This window comes from Melanotaenia boesemani, chromosome 2 (assembly GCF_017639745.1).
Source record: "Melanotaenia boesemani isolate fMelBoe1 chromosome 2, fMelBoe1.pri, whole genome shotgun sequence".
Lineage (NCBI taxonomy): Eukaryota > Metazoa > Chordata > Actinopteri > Atheriniformes > Melanotaeniidae > Melanotaenia > Melanotaenia boesemani.
Window position 1 is genome coordinate 25,443,675 of NC_055683.1, and position 16,622 is coordinate 25,460,296.

Below are 16,622 nucleotides of genomic sequence, written 5' to 3' on the forward strand. Positions count from 1 at the left end.
TATGAAAAACAAAGGGTACACTTACCAAAACCAAGTCCTGTATTGGCTAAATAAATTTTAAACATATTATTCTAATGGAAGCAAAGTATTTCCATATGCCAATCACAATCAAATAACCATGAGTTTAGGATAATTCTATTGTATATAGCACTGTCACTAATTTTGCTGACAGATGCCCAAAACAAGTGCATTTTTTCGAAGTAACAAAAATGTAGAAATTTGATAAGTTGTCTTGATATAATTTTGAATTTAACAAATATTTGAATAAATACATTTAACCTAATAAATAAATAAACGCTCCTGCCGACAGTTGACCCTTCTTTCAAGCTTGCGTCCTCTACCATAAGCCTGGCAGTCTGAGGGTTCTGCACAGTATGTTAACTTCTGCTCTTCTGGACAGAGATCTCTGATGATATTCCTAGGATCTGTTAGAGCCACTCTCCCAGTTTGGAGGACACAGTCTCTGATTACCACAGATACAAATGTTCCCTCCCCCCCCCCCCCCCCCCATCTTTTCAACTTCCTCCTTCAGTCCTAGGTATTTTATAAGCTTCTTGTGTTTCTTTTTCTGTATGTTTTTGTCATACGAGATCATTCCATTTATCAATACTGCTGCTTTCTGTAATTTGTCAGGTACCATAATGTCCAGTTGGTTAGCCATCACTAGTTTATTAGTCTGGATTTGGAAATCCCACGAGATGTTAGCTCTGTCATTTTCATCACCTTTGTCAGCATCTCCCATCTTTACCCTGACACTTCCAGCCCTATTCCAGCAACCTGGTTATGGCACTCCATGAGGCCTCTTTGCACAGCCTGCACCTCGAGTTCTGTACGGTGTGGTACACCAAGGATTCTTTCTCAAGCAGCTATGATTTAAGTCTCAGTGCCATCTTTCAGATCAGCTACTGTAGTTACTGGTAGGATTTTTCAACATCAGCTACTTCTTCAGGGTGTCGGTCATACATGCCATGCAGGGATGATGGTCTTCTCCCCCCACCCCCGATTTAATCACTGGGGCACAAGTGTTAATGGCCTGAACTTTGCTCTTTTCACTAAGCCAACTCTTCAGGACCCATTTCACTCTTTGTAGGTACTTTGATGTTACTGACTTCCTTGCGGCCTCTTTTTAATACCATTCATTTATCAAATAAGAATGACATCCCAATATCCTTTCTGCATTATCTGGTAAAATGGATCAGTGAGTCGATTTCTTGCTCCGCCCCGGCATACAACTCAATGTCCTCTATATGGCAAGAGGATGGTGGTTGTTCCACTACAGAACCTCTATCTGTAGCCACTCTTTGAGATGATCTCACTGAAAGGGTTGAAACCCATACAGAGAAATAGCAGACAAAGCTAATTGTTGTCAACTTGTGCAGTTGGCTTTGAGTTTGGTTTAGAGTTGTCTTCCACAGTCTCACTGAGCTCTATGAGACTCTCAGTATACTGTTGATGTTGTAGAGTTACTACTGGGGCCATCGCAGACCCCAATAATCTGATTATGTATACTATAGAATCGTGTAGTACAAAAAACCCAACCCTTCCTCCCCAGAAGTACCAATAGGAACGAATAGCTCATGTGTAATGAAATGCAATAACTATGTTATGATGATGCATTAAGTGCATTCATTGCTAGTTTATGTGACAACAGAAATGATGGTGAATAAATAAGTTTTACAGTTGTAAACTCTTATAAAATAACCAGTAATGATCAAGTAAAACTCTTATTTACAGTAAATGTAGTGTAAGAAAAAGTTTAAAAATTCACTGAAATAAAAAACATAAGTATAAAGTAACATAAAAATAGCATACTGTAATTGTTTTCTCTTAAAAGCACAACTCCACAGTGTACAAGCTACAAATTCATTAGAGATCAATTCCCAGCAATTGACTTTATTCAGTGTTAAATTTCACTTCACGTATTAGCGTGCTATGTACAAAAACATACCCAGAGAAGAAGAAAAAAGGAAAAACAAAAACAATTCATTAAGACTGAATGGGAGCAAGAACAAGCTACTCCAATACTACTTAATTAATATTGTGTAGCGTCTCCCTATTCTTACTCATTTGGTTAGTTCAAATTGAAAATATCTGAAATATGTATTGGTTAATGTTTTAGCATGTCAGAGTTTCTGCTATGAAACAGAAGTTGGATAAATTTCCAAATCGCATTTCTGCTAAGAACATTACTTCCAAAACACACAAAAATGCACATCTTTACAAACACTCATACAGATTTCCATACATGAAATCAAAAGTAATCAACTATGATTTCAACATTTTTCAAATTATCAAGTTCTTTAGACTATGTAATACATGCGTGTATATAAACAATAGAAAATGGCTAGATACTATACAATAGAAAGGCTGAATGTCAAAAAAAAAAAAAAAAATAGTGCCTTGTGCAATTGCATTTAAATAGCAAATATGAAATCAACCTCTGATTCTGGAAAAACACCACAGGCTAATTAAGATGATGCAACCTTCAAAGAAAATTCAAGAGATGGCAATGACACTCTTTGGCATCAACATTTTCCCAGTGCATTATTCTGCTGGTTCAGAATGCCACTTGCATCTCAAAACACCCAGCTAAATTAACACATACTGTAAGCTCATGTTTATAATGAAACAAAGCAGGCAAAAATCTAATCTGTCGCTACACAGAGCTATCTTATTGTTCCCTTTTGTCCCAAAAATGTTACGAGTCCACAAAAAGCATGTTTTTCTAAAAAGCTTATCAAAATTACCAAGGAAAATAAAGACATGTAGAGTATATGTTTTACCTGACACTCAAGAATCATCACCTCTACTAGCACTTTAGATAAGAACAATGATTATTATCCCTTTATTGTACATCAATAAACATTTTTTGGACCGCTACAAAGTTTGTGTGCTCATGAGCAAAATAAGGTGATTTTACCTTTTAATCTAATGTTAGAACATTTAAATTAACCCAGCTAGATATGGCATGCAATACAAAACTAGGGGAACCAAAAAGGAAAGAAAAACCTTATTAAATCATAATAATGTCATTTTTTTAATATATATTATTTAGTTTTACATTTAATTGTCCATATCAAGAAAAGGCACTGCACAAATTCTACTGTGTCCGAAAACTTTAGAATTCAGTCTAATTCAAGCAAAATTATACTCATAGTTGTCAGCTTTTGGGAGTTATGAAACTTTAGAATTTAACTGACTTGAAATGAAAAAAAAGGCACATGCTAATGTAACTCCAGAAGATAAAAAAAAAAACAATATGAGGGGTAATGTTAAATCCAACAGGTAACAGAAATGGTTAAAAGATGAGAAGGCAAAGTGATGCTTTATTTTTTTTTTTTTTTTACAATATTTGTTTGCTTCATGGCTAAACAGTTGGTTAACAAATGGCAGTTTAAAATATGAGGTGGTGTTCAAGATGAGCATACAAAAATAAGACAAGCAGGTGGATTTCATAGTAAACCTTTTTGCCTTTGAGCACACAATCCTTTTTGCTGAGAAACAGTGACAGAGAGGAAATGTAGGGCAAGATAACTGTATAATATTCCAACTTTATAATATGGATTAAAAAATCTAGAAAAGGAAAAAAACACCTATGGGTATGAAATACATTTGGTAAATTGCATTTGAATTTACAGTGCTATTACATTAAGTTTCATGCCATTGAAAATTTGAATCAGCAAAAGCATTAAGCTGCTTCCGTCTATTGTCTTTCAAATCCTAAATGTCAGAGAGGAGTGCCTCTGATAAACAGCTCAAGTTTTACATAACACGTAACACAATTAAACACATTTTATGACATTCCACTTTGATTATCCACGTCTTCAAAGCACTATCAACTAACACAGTGTAATGCATTGCGATCCTTAGGCAGTTTTCTTTTGTCCATCTGTAGTCATGGCTTAAGACATTCTTTAGGTACGACAATACCTTACAGGATCCACTGAAACACTCATCAATGTTAAATAATTTCTCACAACAGTCTGGATCTCGGGAGAAGGGCACAAACTAGTAGCCTACGATGCTGCAAGCATGCTCATTTAATGTAGCTGAGGCAATCATCTCGTTATTGAGGAAATACAAAGCTCTCAACTGTGGCAAGAGAAAAAGCTGCCAAATCAGCTATAAAGTTATTTTTCTGTCAAAGATGGTTCCTGACTATTTGTAGTCCTGCAGTTTAACAAAGTCATTTGAGTAACTCATAGGCACCTCTCCTCATTAAACCCTGCTTGGCTTTACTACACAAACAGACACTGCACAACAAGCATGCAAATATACTCGCACACTGTAGCCTAGATTGATTAATCCTGGCTGTGTCTAGTTTTAACAAGTATGCAGGCTCTGGAGCATTAACGTGCAAATTTTACCATCTTCAAATAACTTTTTTTTTTCATTTGACTCATATTGTGAGTCCTCTTACATTGTCACTTTCTTCTTGGATAAAAAGGCAAATTTATCATAGCAAAACATAGTTCAAAAAGTAAACCTGTAACAAAAGCAAAGCTTTTTGTTTTTTTGTTTGTTTCTTTTTTCAAAAAAAAAGTTTTCACATTGTTTTTCCCTTTAATTTATCACTTAAAAAGATTTGTTTTACATCTTAGTCTATTCTAAAGGCACTTAAATGACATATGAAAGAAATAATCAAGATTAAAGGTGCAAAGATAATCAAGTAATTTAATGCCAGACAATGGGAGGCAAGAGGAAAACCAGCATTTCCTGTGTGTTCCTGCCTGACACCCTCTTTGTTGTCCACCAAGCACCCTTGATATTACCAGCCATCATATTTACACTACAAACATTCTGCTTCCTGGCTGATGCAAAAAGGCCGATGTCTATCAACCTCCCTTAGTATCTACCTCAAGTAGGACCAAATATATAGCACTTACATGTGTCATCTAGCAGGAACGAGAGCTTAAAGGGTTGAGGGCTGATGATAAAAGTGCCATTGTAACAAATCCTTAAAGCCTTGTTAACTCTCCAGCTTTATTGTCACAGTCATTCTCATATTTGTCCATCCTCGTGTCTTTAAGCGACTTGGCTGAATTTTGGGTTGAATGCTGCTGGGCCAAGGATGAGATGATGAACTTGTCATTTTGAGATGGTCCTTCAAGATTGGTTACAGGTGTAGATGTCAAGCTGCTGTGAGACGTAGATCGCTTGGCATAAGAAGTCTCTGTGGAGGGACGTCTTTTGCGGGTTTCTGCCTCTTTCATGTGGCTAAGCCCTGTTGCATTTGAGGATTCAGGGCTGGACCTGGGTACCGTAGTATTGGGACAGCTTGCAGTCGTGCTGCTTGTGGGCACCATACTGGCGATTTCATCAGTGGGAGAGCGCCCAATGCTACCATCCACCTGTGCTCGGATCTCTGGTGAGACTGAGAGCTGGTACTGAGGCACAGGGCCGCTGTCACTGCTTTTAGGGTAAAGGAAGGTCTTCATTTGACCTTTTCCTTTGACATTAACTGTGCCCCTATAATCAAACTCATAATCCATTCCACTGAGCACACAATAGCTTTCTTCACTAACCTGGACACGACACTCAACACCTGTTGTATCCATACGACTGGCAATATTGACAGTGTCTCCCCAGATATCATAGAGAAGTTTAGTTGTCCCAATCACCCCGGCTGTTAGAGGCCCATGATTAAATCCAATTCGAAGCTTGAAACCAAAGCCCAGCATGTTCTTGTTGAAGTCATCCACCACTCGCATCATTTCTAGAGCAAACTCAAAAAGAGCACGAAGGTGTGCATGAGGATGGGCTGCATCTGCACACTGCTGAGCATTGAGTCCAGCTGCTGCCATGTAAGTGGCACCAATGGTTTTGATTTTTTCAATATTTGTGAAGGCAGGCTTCCGCAGGAGCTCATCAAAATCGCCAATTAGCTCATTGAGGACACGATAGCACTCCTTGCCTCCCTCATAACTTTCTTCATAAAACTCACTGAAGTTAACAATACTGGCAAATATGACACCTACATTGTCATGGTTCTTTGAGTAACTCTGGGTGACCTTAAGTTGCTCCGCCACATGGATTGGAATTATATTGCGGAGTAGCCAGTCAGCCTGGTCCCTCATGTTCTGAATCTTGATGCGGTGTTGATCAGCTTCAACATTTCCATGGTAATGCAAACGGTAACTGACCTCAAATTCACGATTAAGGAACCAGACAAGGAGAAGGAGCAGGAAAAATGCCATGCAGACCTCAGGACCAAGAAGTTCCTGTGGATGGGGTTGAGGTTCAGGATCTATTGGGTTCTCAGACAAAATGAAGGAGCTGTTGCTACTATTGTTCTGACCATCAGACCTGGTTGAGAGTAAGAGAAAGAAGGGCAGACTTATAACCATCCATCCATTTTTATACTTGCTTAACCAGATTAAATTAAAAATGTGGAACAAAGGGATCGTGTTAAAAAAAAAGACATGACATCATGTACCTTAACACTATGAAGTTCTGTACATCAAACAATCAAATATATTTGAAAGAAACTGAGAATCCCCCATTGGCAGAGAGTTTTGGATGCCAGCTATGATTAAAGTCCCACTTTTAAAACTGGCATACTCATTTCCTTCATTTTATGTCATTTCACTATTGTGGCTTTTTTTAAAAAAAAGCATAAATTTAAAAAAGTTTTAACCTAAGGTTTGAGCAGTTCTGACACAAATATTAACACAATTTCCTTACCAGAAAAAGAGATTCTTAGCAACTCTGAAAGATATTAAACAGAAGCAAGAACAATTAATGGATCAAGAACATCAAGAAATCCAATATAAAATAAAAAGGATTTAGCTCTTTTTGAAAGATGTTAATGTGTGCATCATCATCTCTCTACTAAAAACCTTAATTAAAAATCTGGTTTGAAACCAACAATTATGTTACATGTTCATACATTTCCACACTGTTCATACCTGCAGGGGGAGCTAAAAAGCAGGGCAAGAATCGTCAGCCCCACCAGCGTAGCTATTGTTGAGCGCATCCAGTAGCAGAGCTGGCAGAAATTACAATACTGAATGATAGCTATGATTATAGCACAGCAGATGAACATGGTGAACTAAGGGTGAAAAAGGACACACAGAGAAGGACAATATAAGCAAACAGCACTGTGAATAGTATAAATTATTCTGAATATGTTTTTAAAAACATTCTTCACAGCTAAAGACAATGTGTATTTGAGTCAGAAATATACATTTTACAAGCATCCTATTCCTACAGGTAAGCAGAATTCAATCAAATAAATAAAAAAAAAAAAGTAAAACCTGACCTCACCTGAATGGAGAAATGCATGTCACAGGTAACATGGGAGAAGACTGCTACAGCAGGCAAAGACACCAGAACAGCTCCTATCAAGTGACGGGCTACCCAGCCTGAGACAGCTCTCATCAGGACCTGAGTGCAGTTTAGCACACTGTCCAGATAGAAAGCCATACTGGAGAGGAAAAACAAGAAACCATGACTGATAAGAATTTACCATGAGACATTGGAAAGCCCAGTCTGGTTACACCTTGGAAAAGGAACTGATTCCAAACACATACTGTAGACACATAGTTTGTATCTTAGTTTGTTTTAACATCATATGAAGAAAAGGACAAAAAATATGGTAATTTGAAGATATCAACACACCAACTATGAGGGACAGAAAATTTTTGTATCATCAGTTTCTCCCTTAATTCCCTCTCCTCTCATCTCTGCTGAAGTACATTTCAACTAAGCAAACTGCCCATATATTTTTTCCTTTTGGCAGAAAGCATTTTGCTGATGTATTTTGCATATGGTAAATGGTCTGTATTTATATAGCGCTTTACATATACGTCACATTCACCCATTCACACACACATTCACACACTGATGGCGGACGCTGCCATGCAAGGCGCTCAGCCACGACCCATTCAGTGTCTTGCTCAGGGACACCTCGACATAAGCTCTCTGGCCAGGGATCAAACCGCAACCCTTGGGCTACAGGATGACCACTCTAAACCGCCCCATCTAAACTAATATGTATGACAGAGTTTCTGGAGAAATTAAAAACCATTTGTCCTTAAATGGTGACATCTAACAGGGATATAAAACTTTTAAACTGATGTTTTCTCAGTTTTGACTCCAACATGCTGATTTGCTTTGCATGTTGTTACATAATAAAGTTTTCAGTATTTCTTTGCTTTTCTTACGATTTTGTGTGTTGATGGTATCAAATTAATTTATATTTAATAAATACAAGTGAGCCGTTCAATGAAAAGCCTGAATTGTTTTTCTTTTGTCTGTTAAATAAAGGTTTCAATTTATTAAAAAAAATAACTTTAATGTTTGTTCAATAACTTTTCTGGAAAATTGGGATTATGCTTAAACTGGTAGTTTACAAACCACGGTCATTCCTTAGTATCTTACCGAATAGCAAAAAAAAGAGCCAGAGCCTCCAGCAGTGCAGCTACAGCTGTCAGAGTTAGTGCTGGTGTGGACAGATTTTGCTGGGTAACAAGTGGCCGAAGGTAACACGCCAGTGACAGAGCCAGAAATACTAAACAGCACAGCAGCATGTCCAAGAAGCAACTGAATGTTGGGCTGGCAAATGTCTGCACTGCTGCTTGGTTCTCCACCTGGGAGGCAAGACAGACAAAACAAAATAGGTTGGGACAGAAGCAAGATGAAAATAAATGACTAAACTTTCAATTAAGTCTCAGCTTAGATCGGTCAGTTCGTCTTGCAAGAGATGCAGCCATGATATCAAACGTGCACTTCTGAGGTTGCACCAGCAGAGGGCACTGCAACCTAACACAAAACTGCTTTTAAGGTCCTGCAGTGATTTCTCTTTGCCGCAGTCTTGACCCATCTAGTGATAACGTAGTGCTAACAGGCTTCACAGAAAAGACTCATACAAAGAGAAACACTAACAAGGACAAAGACATTGAAGTGTTATCTAATATAGATGCCCACATATAAAAACAGCTAAAACAGGACTAATGAAAAGGCAGATGTTTCTTCAATTCTTAATGATATCCAGATCACAGAGACAAAAGGTAGCTTAGAGTATGTTACAGTCCAAGCTCACAACACACATAAATAAATGAATATAAAAATACACACATATCCATCCACACCTTTTCTTTAAGTAAGCATATGGGCATCAATATGTCACAGTTTAGAGGAACACACACCTCTTCCTGGTAGCTTATCCGGTAAGCAGACTCCAGGCTCCTTTCCAGGAAGGTGAGGCTCAGCTTGTGTAATGGAGGTTTGTAGAAATAGTCCTTCATAAGACTGTCAGACACATAGGAAATCAAACGCAATGTTCAATTCACATTCAAAGATTAATAATTCAAGTAAAAATCAGCATACATTTTACTATTAAACACTGGAAGCTGCATCTGTGCATTACGATTACAAATTTCAAAAGACTGTTATAAAGCTTTTCTTGAGTTATATTAACCTGTCCTCTTTAATAACATCCACAAAGTGAGCATCACTCCTCTCCCTGAAGTTCTTGGATCGCAGTGGGATGAGAGCTGAATGGTCCATGCCCATGGCTCCTCCACTCCACGTCTTCTTCTCCTTTTCCTGCAGCATCTCACACAGTGATGTCTGGCTGTTATTCAAAGCTTCTAGTTTAGGACTGAGCAGGCCATTCACAGCCTTGGGGCTGCGCCCAGCAGATACCGCTGGGGAGCACTTCAGATTTGAAGAGTCCTAAAAGAAGGAGCAGTTTGAGAGAGATCCTGAATTCCCAAAGAAGAAGGTGTGATAATAGATCTTTGTTTTGGGAGTAGGTCAGCAATACTAAGAAGTGCTCTAAATAGGAAATATGAAAATCAAATACTGTGCTTCAGTTACCTCAATTTAAATCAATGTGTATGGATATTTTAACTGGGACTAATGGAGCACTATTTCTTTGAACTATTTTTTACTTGTTGGGGGGGGGGGGGGGGGGGGGGGGGGTGCTCCGGGGCATTAAATGCCCCAATATAAAATAGAGCTCCCATGACATAAAATGTGCTACACAATATGGATATTCTACACTTTTCCTAACATAAATGTCAGTAATTAAAATTTTTTTACTTATTTTCTGCTTGCATCAGGTGACAACAGACTAACCTTGCTGCTGTTGGTTTTGTGTTCATCGTGGCAGCCATTATGCACCATTTCTTCCTCCAGAGCCTGATCCTCCCCTGCTATCAGGTTCACACTGCAGGACAGACAGGGGAACTTTGTGGCGTATGGAAATGAGTGGTAAAGAGGGGAGAAACAGAATATGTGGGTATGAAAGAAGGTGGAGAATTATTAAGGTTTATTAAGAATTATTAAGTTATACAGAGGAAAATATATAAAGTTGGAGACTTATTAAACTTAGGATAATGTTAGAGGTTAAGATAGCAGAAACTAAGAAATAGGCTCCATTATAACAGGTAATTAAAAGTCTTTACTGCATCAATTTTTTATTTCATGCGACTGAGTGCATGAGGATGACAGATCTCTGTGCAGCAGCTGACCATGACATAGATACAGTTAATAAAGATACTGTTAATTAAATGCTCTCTACCAAATATGCAAATCACAGATAGCACCTGCTGGGTGCCCACTTAGCACATTTAACATGCAAACAAGTATGTCCTCACCTTTCTTACACATCCTCACACACTTGTCATTAAATCCTTTGAAGATGAAAGATCACTCAAAATAAGTCATATCTGGATTTGAGCCATGCAGAGGATTACAAGCTGTATATAGAGAGGGCATCAGTTGCAGGTAACTTGAAAAGGGCCCCCCTGCTTGAGTTTGCTCATTAACATATCAAGTATTTTTTTTATTTTTTTGAAAAACTAAAGTACTCCCACTGATTCCACATCATCTTCTATTGTCTTCATTCTCTGTTCTGCCCCAGCAACTACACCTCAGTTTTTTTCTGTAAAGGTAGATACAGTATGGATGGTCTTGTTAGGGTTAATTAGCAGTTAAGGTCAGTTATTACACCAAGTAGTGGCTGGGAAGGGAAACATTTTTCCTTGCCTAATTTCTAAGATCTTACCACTTTACTTGCAAATTTCTTTAGAACTAAATGTGAACTAGGCTGCTAAACAAATGAAAGCATCTTGAAAATACACAAATCTAGGTGAATCAAAAGTGAAGGAAGTTTAGAGACAATCTAGCCATGCAGGATGTACAAAGTTAGAATTACCTAATTACATGGAGCACATGGACATGTGTAGCTGAACATAATACAGGACTGAATCAATACAAAGTCAACACTTCTTGCTTGTAAAAAATGAAAATATCCATGAAAGCTTCTGATACACCCACATACAGGAAAAAGGTTGTGGTAGAAATAGAGCTTAGTGGTCCTCCTCAGGCAGTGTAGATGCAAAATGATACACAATCCAAGTAACATGCCTTTTCAACAACATTTCTGCTTACTTTTATCCAACAGTTACTACACACCTTGGTCCCATCTGGGGGAAAGGCACAGGCTGAAGGGGCTCCCTCAGGCGTGCTCATTTTGGGCATGGGACATCGAGGATCTGCAAGTTCAAGCCCAGACAACCCCATCTGGGAGCAGCTGCAGTGAGAATGAAGCTCAACCTTTCTGCCAGAGATCAGGTATGTCCTCAGACCTGGAAAAAGAAACAAATAAAGTTTTTGTTTTGTCATCACTGCCTATATGAAGGTACTGGTGGTTATGGTGTTGCATTAGGATTCAGCAGAGACCCAGTACCCAGGATGAAATCCCTTAGTGACTTATATAAGCAGGTTTTAAAGAAAGAAACGAACTGAATATAAATCTCTCCCACTTGTAAAAGACAAGGTCATGCACATGAATCATTCTTTTTTTTTTGTAGTCCATATACATGTATATAAATGTAGTGTATGATGTGTTTGCACAAGTTTGTAACCATTTCTGTCGTTTTAAATATAAGGGATGAGCAAGGCATACAAAATGTGCCAAGGTCAACATTTTTCTCCACAGTTTTCTCTGTTCATCACACCAATTTCACTAAACTTCCTTACAGCCTGAGAATTGATTTATGACACTGAACTTCTTTGCATTCAATCTTTTTTATCTCGACTTTTCCACAATGGCAGATCTCATCTTTCATGTGTATATGTTACACGGTACACGTGCATCAGTGTGTGGAGGAGTTCTGATCTTCACGTCCAATGACCATGAGACACCACATTTTGGACACAAGAGCCAAATATTTGAACACCTGCTTCCTCCCACTTCTATCAACATAATAACATTTCCATCGCTCCTACGAGGTTTCTGTTGTTTGTTTTTTTCACCCATCCATGTGATCAAGCTACAGGAACTGGCATTCAGAGAAACTGACTAAACCAGGCAGTTTGTAAAGAAGTTGTTACCTGGTGATAGCAATAGCTTTCCTGCTTCACTGAGATATAAGATCCTTTGCTTTGCTCTAAATAGTGCATTTTGTACTCTCAGTAAAAAATATTCTAGTCTTTTCCACTCTGGTTAACCAGAATATTCCTGTTTGTGTTTTTATTTCACCGGTACCATGATAGATACAGATTGGGAAAAAAAAACGGTTTTGATGGCTTAAAAAATGGGCTTTTAGTCCACATAACTTGAAACAGGATGACCAGCTGTTTGTGACTAAACTCCTCTTCATTAAATCTCTGAGTCTAGATCATTATGTTGTGACAGAACACAACAACGGTAACCGGTATATGTGTGTGTTTGTCAGCTGCGCAGGTAAATACTGGTGAGTGTGTGCTTAGCCACATAATTCAACTGTCAACATAGTTGTAGCCTCAGGCTCTGAGAATTGTCTGCGTTAAGTACTTCAGACATGTCTGCTACTGCCGAGCCACCCTGGGGCTTCACTCTGACACACACAATGACCGCACATTTTACACATGGGTACACATTCCCATTTTCAGAGAATTGTACACAAACAAAACTTGAGGGGATAGGTAATGTGATAACATATGAACGTGGATGTAAAGAGATAGATGTAAAGACAAGGGCATTACGATACACTCACAGAACCATCAATGCACAACACCCATAAGCCTACACAGAGTAAGCATAGGAGTAGATAGATGGGCTCACTTTGGTGATAAATAGGTGGATGAGATTTGGGGTAGGAAATGAAGGTGGTAAAAAGCAGTAATAACAAACTAATTCTTTGCACCAGTGATGCAGAATGGCACAGAGGATGAGAAAAGCTCAGCAGGAAACTGAGGAGTCTTTCTGACTGGCTCTGAAAATGAAAATGTGCAACTGTGGTCGTATATTAGACAGAACCTTGTGCACAAACAGCACATACACAAGGCGTTGACTGATTTCATTAGTTTGCTAATGAAATCTCACTCTTCCTCCCACCATAGCACCAAATTCTGTTCATGGCTCAGCAGGGTTATTTCCCCCCTCCATCTCCATTTCTCTTGCCTTTTTTTTTAACTTACTTGATACTGTTGAAGAGATAATAGAGTTCCACTGACACACAATGTTCTCTCAACTTGTGAAAGTCCCAGAGGTTAACATATCAAAAACTGTGGGTAAAGGTGAGATGTGACCAAGTTATACAGGTTACAATATATCTTAAATGACGATTAAAGCAAGTCTTTGCCTACCTACCTACAGAGTAATAATGAATGAAAAATAAATTGAGGAGAAAAAAAATCCTTCTCAAAAGAATCATTGGACAATTCAACCTTTATTCCCTATCAGCGTAACAACTTATTAAAGATAATGCAGCATTTCAAGCTACCCTGCATGCACTATTACAAGGCAAGTAAGTTCTCCGGCCTTATTGTTTCTATGCATATTTTTTTTATTCCAAACTATTGAATGCTTGTTGGATGAAGAACTTTTCAGGTGATGCTTGTGATGAAGCAGGGAGTGCATTAAGTGATTAACCTTTTAGATTAAGTTGTGCATAATTAATGTGCAGCTTCATTACCTTTGATAAAAAGGTGCCAGAAAAAGAGATTTAACTGACAGTGAAAAATGCTAAATCGTAAGATGAATGGACTGCTTACAGGGCAGAGTTCAGAGACATGATAAATAAAGCTTAAATACAACCACCACTAAATATGATTCACAAGCTTAAGTTTCTAGATTTAGTATGAAATACTTGATGGTATAATTATTTTTGATGAAGCAGATGGATGGCCCCATATTAGATCATTAATGGACATAGGACACCAGTTTTAGTCAGGCACCTGTAAGTCAGGAGAACTCTACCAAGATGGATTGCTATCAATATAATGAGCTTACTGGACCATTTTTTAAGCTGAAAATTACCTCCAAAACTATATGCCGGCCCTCAAGCATCATTAACAATGGCAAGTCCACAGTATCCAAGAAGGCCTTAATCTGTATGCAGGACAACACACCTTCACAAGGATCCTAGAACTCCACTGCTTGACAAGTCAGCAGAAGCCTAGGTGTTGACCTAGATGAACAGTCAAACAAATTTGGTATTTTTGCTAAGTACTTTTCCTTGACCTCATTGGAAATTACGTGAAGTTAAGAAAAGATGGCAGCAGAAAATTGTCCACTTAGAAAGGATCAGCCGTCCTCAAGAAGAATCTAACTTAACAGCTCAGATGTGAGTGTGCAATAGTGTGCAACAGCACATTAAATACTCTGCCCAATGGATTTTTATGCTTAACTGATATTATATAAATGTCATACTAGCAATAAGAACAAATACAAATATTTCTTCATCAAGGTACACATTTTAGAAAAGAAAAAAATGAGAGATTAAATTTAATTCAGATTTATCTGAATAGCACCAATGCACAACAAAATAATCTCAAGGTACTTTTCAGACATAAATCAGTTCAAGCCAATTCATTAAGATCCAATTAAAACAAAACAACCATTATTGAAATTTATAATAACGGTGTTTATACAAGCCAATCCATACAAATTTTTCGCCTTGCTTAGGAAAACCAACAGATTACATTAATCTTGTCTTCAATTCAATCCCCCATCCTAAGCATGCATGGGGTGTTTGGCGACAGGCAAAAGAGAAAAAAAAGCCCCTTTTAAGAGCTCACTGACTACTCTGCTTATCCTCTTAGTACAACAATTGAGAATAATCAAGTGTCCCTTTAAATGTTGCAACTGCAAGAAACTATCGGACAGAATAATTCCTTTGAGTCCCAAAAAGGTAGTAGGATCCCACAAAAGGAACCATTAAAATTGCTTTATTAAAATTGAGAGAATTTAACTTCTTATCATGGTACCCACTTGGACACTTCACTTAGTTAGGGAACTCTTAAAAGTAAACAAATGACTTATTAAACAAATAAAGAAATATTAAAGACTATTCTGCCTGGCCATTGGCTTTCTTACTCAGGTGGCTTTAATCCAGGAAAGACTTATAGTGGATGAGAATCATGACCCAAATGAAAAAGGCCAACACATCTAAAACAAAATGATTTATGGAGTGAATGTAACAGGAAGAAATAGGTCAGAATAAAAAAAAAAAAAAAAGCATTCATAACTTAGGGAAACGAAGTTGATTGCTAAGGGAGATAACAGGAGCTGCGGTATGTTGTGTCCATCACTGCCTTAGGCTTCAGCTTCCATAAAAAAATAAATGTCTTGTGGGCTTGATTACAATTATTTCAGCTCTCTCTTCTATCAGAGCAAAAATAGACTAATACAGGTCTGAAGTTGAGGATCTATGACCATTTCTCCACAGGTTAATGTGGATGTTTGTTACGTTGATCTCATCTTGTTGTCCTTACATCAGTTGTGACAGCCAGAGAGAAGCAAGAGATATCCACATCAGAGGCTCTGTTATCTGTGTGTTCTTGTATGAGGGGATACATGAGCTTTTAAGCAGATGAGTGTGCTTGTGTGACTATTCTTTTCCCTTCAAGGACAATCTCATCTACAATCTAACTTTGTAGCAGCTGAAATTGCTGTGTTGTCGGGCAGTAAATTGTGGCCCTGATAAGCAGCTTGCTTCACAGTCCACTTCAACAGGGACCAGCATCATCAGAATACAGCTGTGCTCTAAAGGCCTCATAGCAGGGAAAAGGTCAGGAAGCTTCATGCTGTGTGTTCCAAGTGATGTCTTTTGTTTCTTTCCTGCTGAGTGTGTATGTGTATTCTACTATCCATCTGTCATTCTGCACATCATTTTGATGGTTTCTGAAGCAGGTGTGTTGGCCCCTCTTTCTCTGAGATGTCCTTGGGCTAATTGAAGAGCACTATTAGTGACAGTCTCTGGGCATTATGGGATGTGAAGTGTGTGAACTATCTTTTGCTATTAGCTGACAGGGAACAGTAGATAACCTTTCACTGTTAGAGCCCAGTCATATTATCTCCCTCTCCAAGCCCCTTTGTTTAGAACGTATGAGTGCAAAATGAGAAAACATCTGCAAACAAATAACACTATCACTTCAACTCCTCCCTTCCTCTCGCCACTTCACAGCATGTCCAAGCTCTCGTGGAACAATGGCCGTTCCAGAGCTCTTTCTGCATGGTGCTTAGTGTGCTTCAGTACAGAGGTTGGGTGCACCAAACAAACACACTGAAAAAAAGGTGGAGGCACACCAATACACACTACAGAGGTAATTTCATCTGGCCCCAAGCAAAGAGAAGGACAACTAAGTGGAATGCAAACAACCAGCAACAAAAAGCCTGGCACACA

General features: G+C 38.3%; 1 protein-coding gene across 1 annotated transcript in view; it reads right to left on the bottom strand.

The window, feature by feature from the left end:
* Window positions 1–1,877: 1,877 nt before the first annotated feature.
* LOC121629994 (adenylate cyclase type 9-like) overlaps window positions 1,878–16,622 on the bottom strand; it is a 31,973-nt gene continuing 17,228 nt past the window's right edge. Inside the window, exons 2-10 of the mRNA XM_041970000.1 lie at window positions 11,425–11,597; window positions 10,084–10,194; window positions 9,422–9,678; window positions 9,150–9,252; window positions 8,383–8,591; window positions 7,267–7,426; window positions 6,909–7,051; window positions 6,685–6,708; window positions 1,878–6,306 (exon numbers count right to left, since the gene is read on the bottom strand). Coding sequence (XP_041825934.1) covers window positions 4,959–6,306; window positions 6,685–6,708; window positions 6,909–7,051; window positions 7,267–7,426; window positions 8,383–8,591; window positions 9,150–9,252; window positions 9,422–9,678; window positions 10,084–10,194; window positions 11,425–11,597 — 2,528 coding nt within the window. The 3' untranslated portion in view covers window positions 1,878–4,958. The remainder of the gene's footprint in view (window positions 6,307–6,684; window positions 6,709–6,908; window positions 7,052–7,266; window positions 7,427–8,382; window positions 8,592–9,149; window positions 9,253–9,421; window positions 9,679–10,083; window positions 10,195–11,424; window positions 11,598–16,622) is intronic.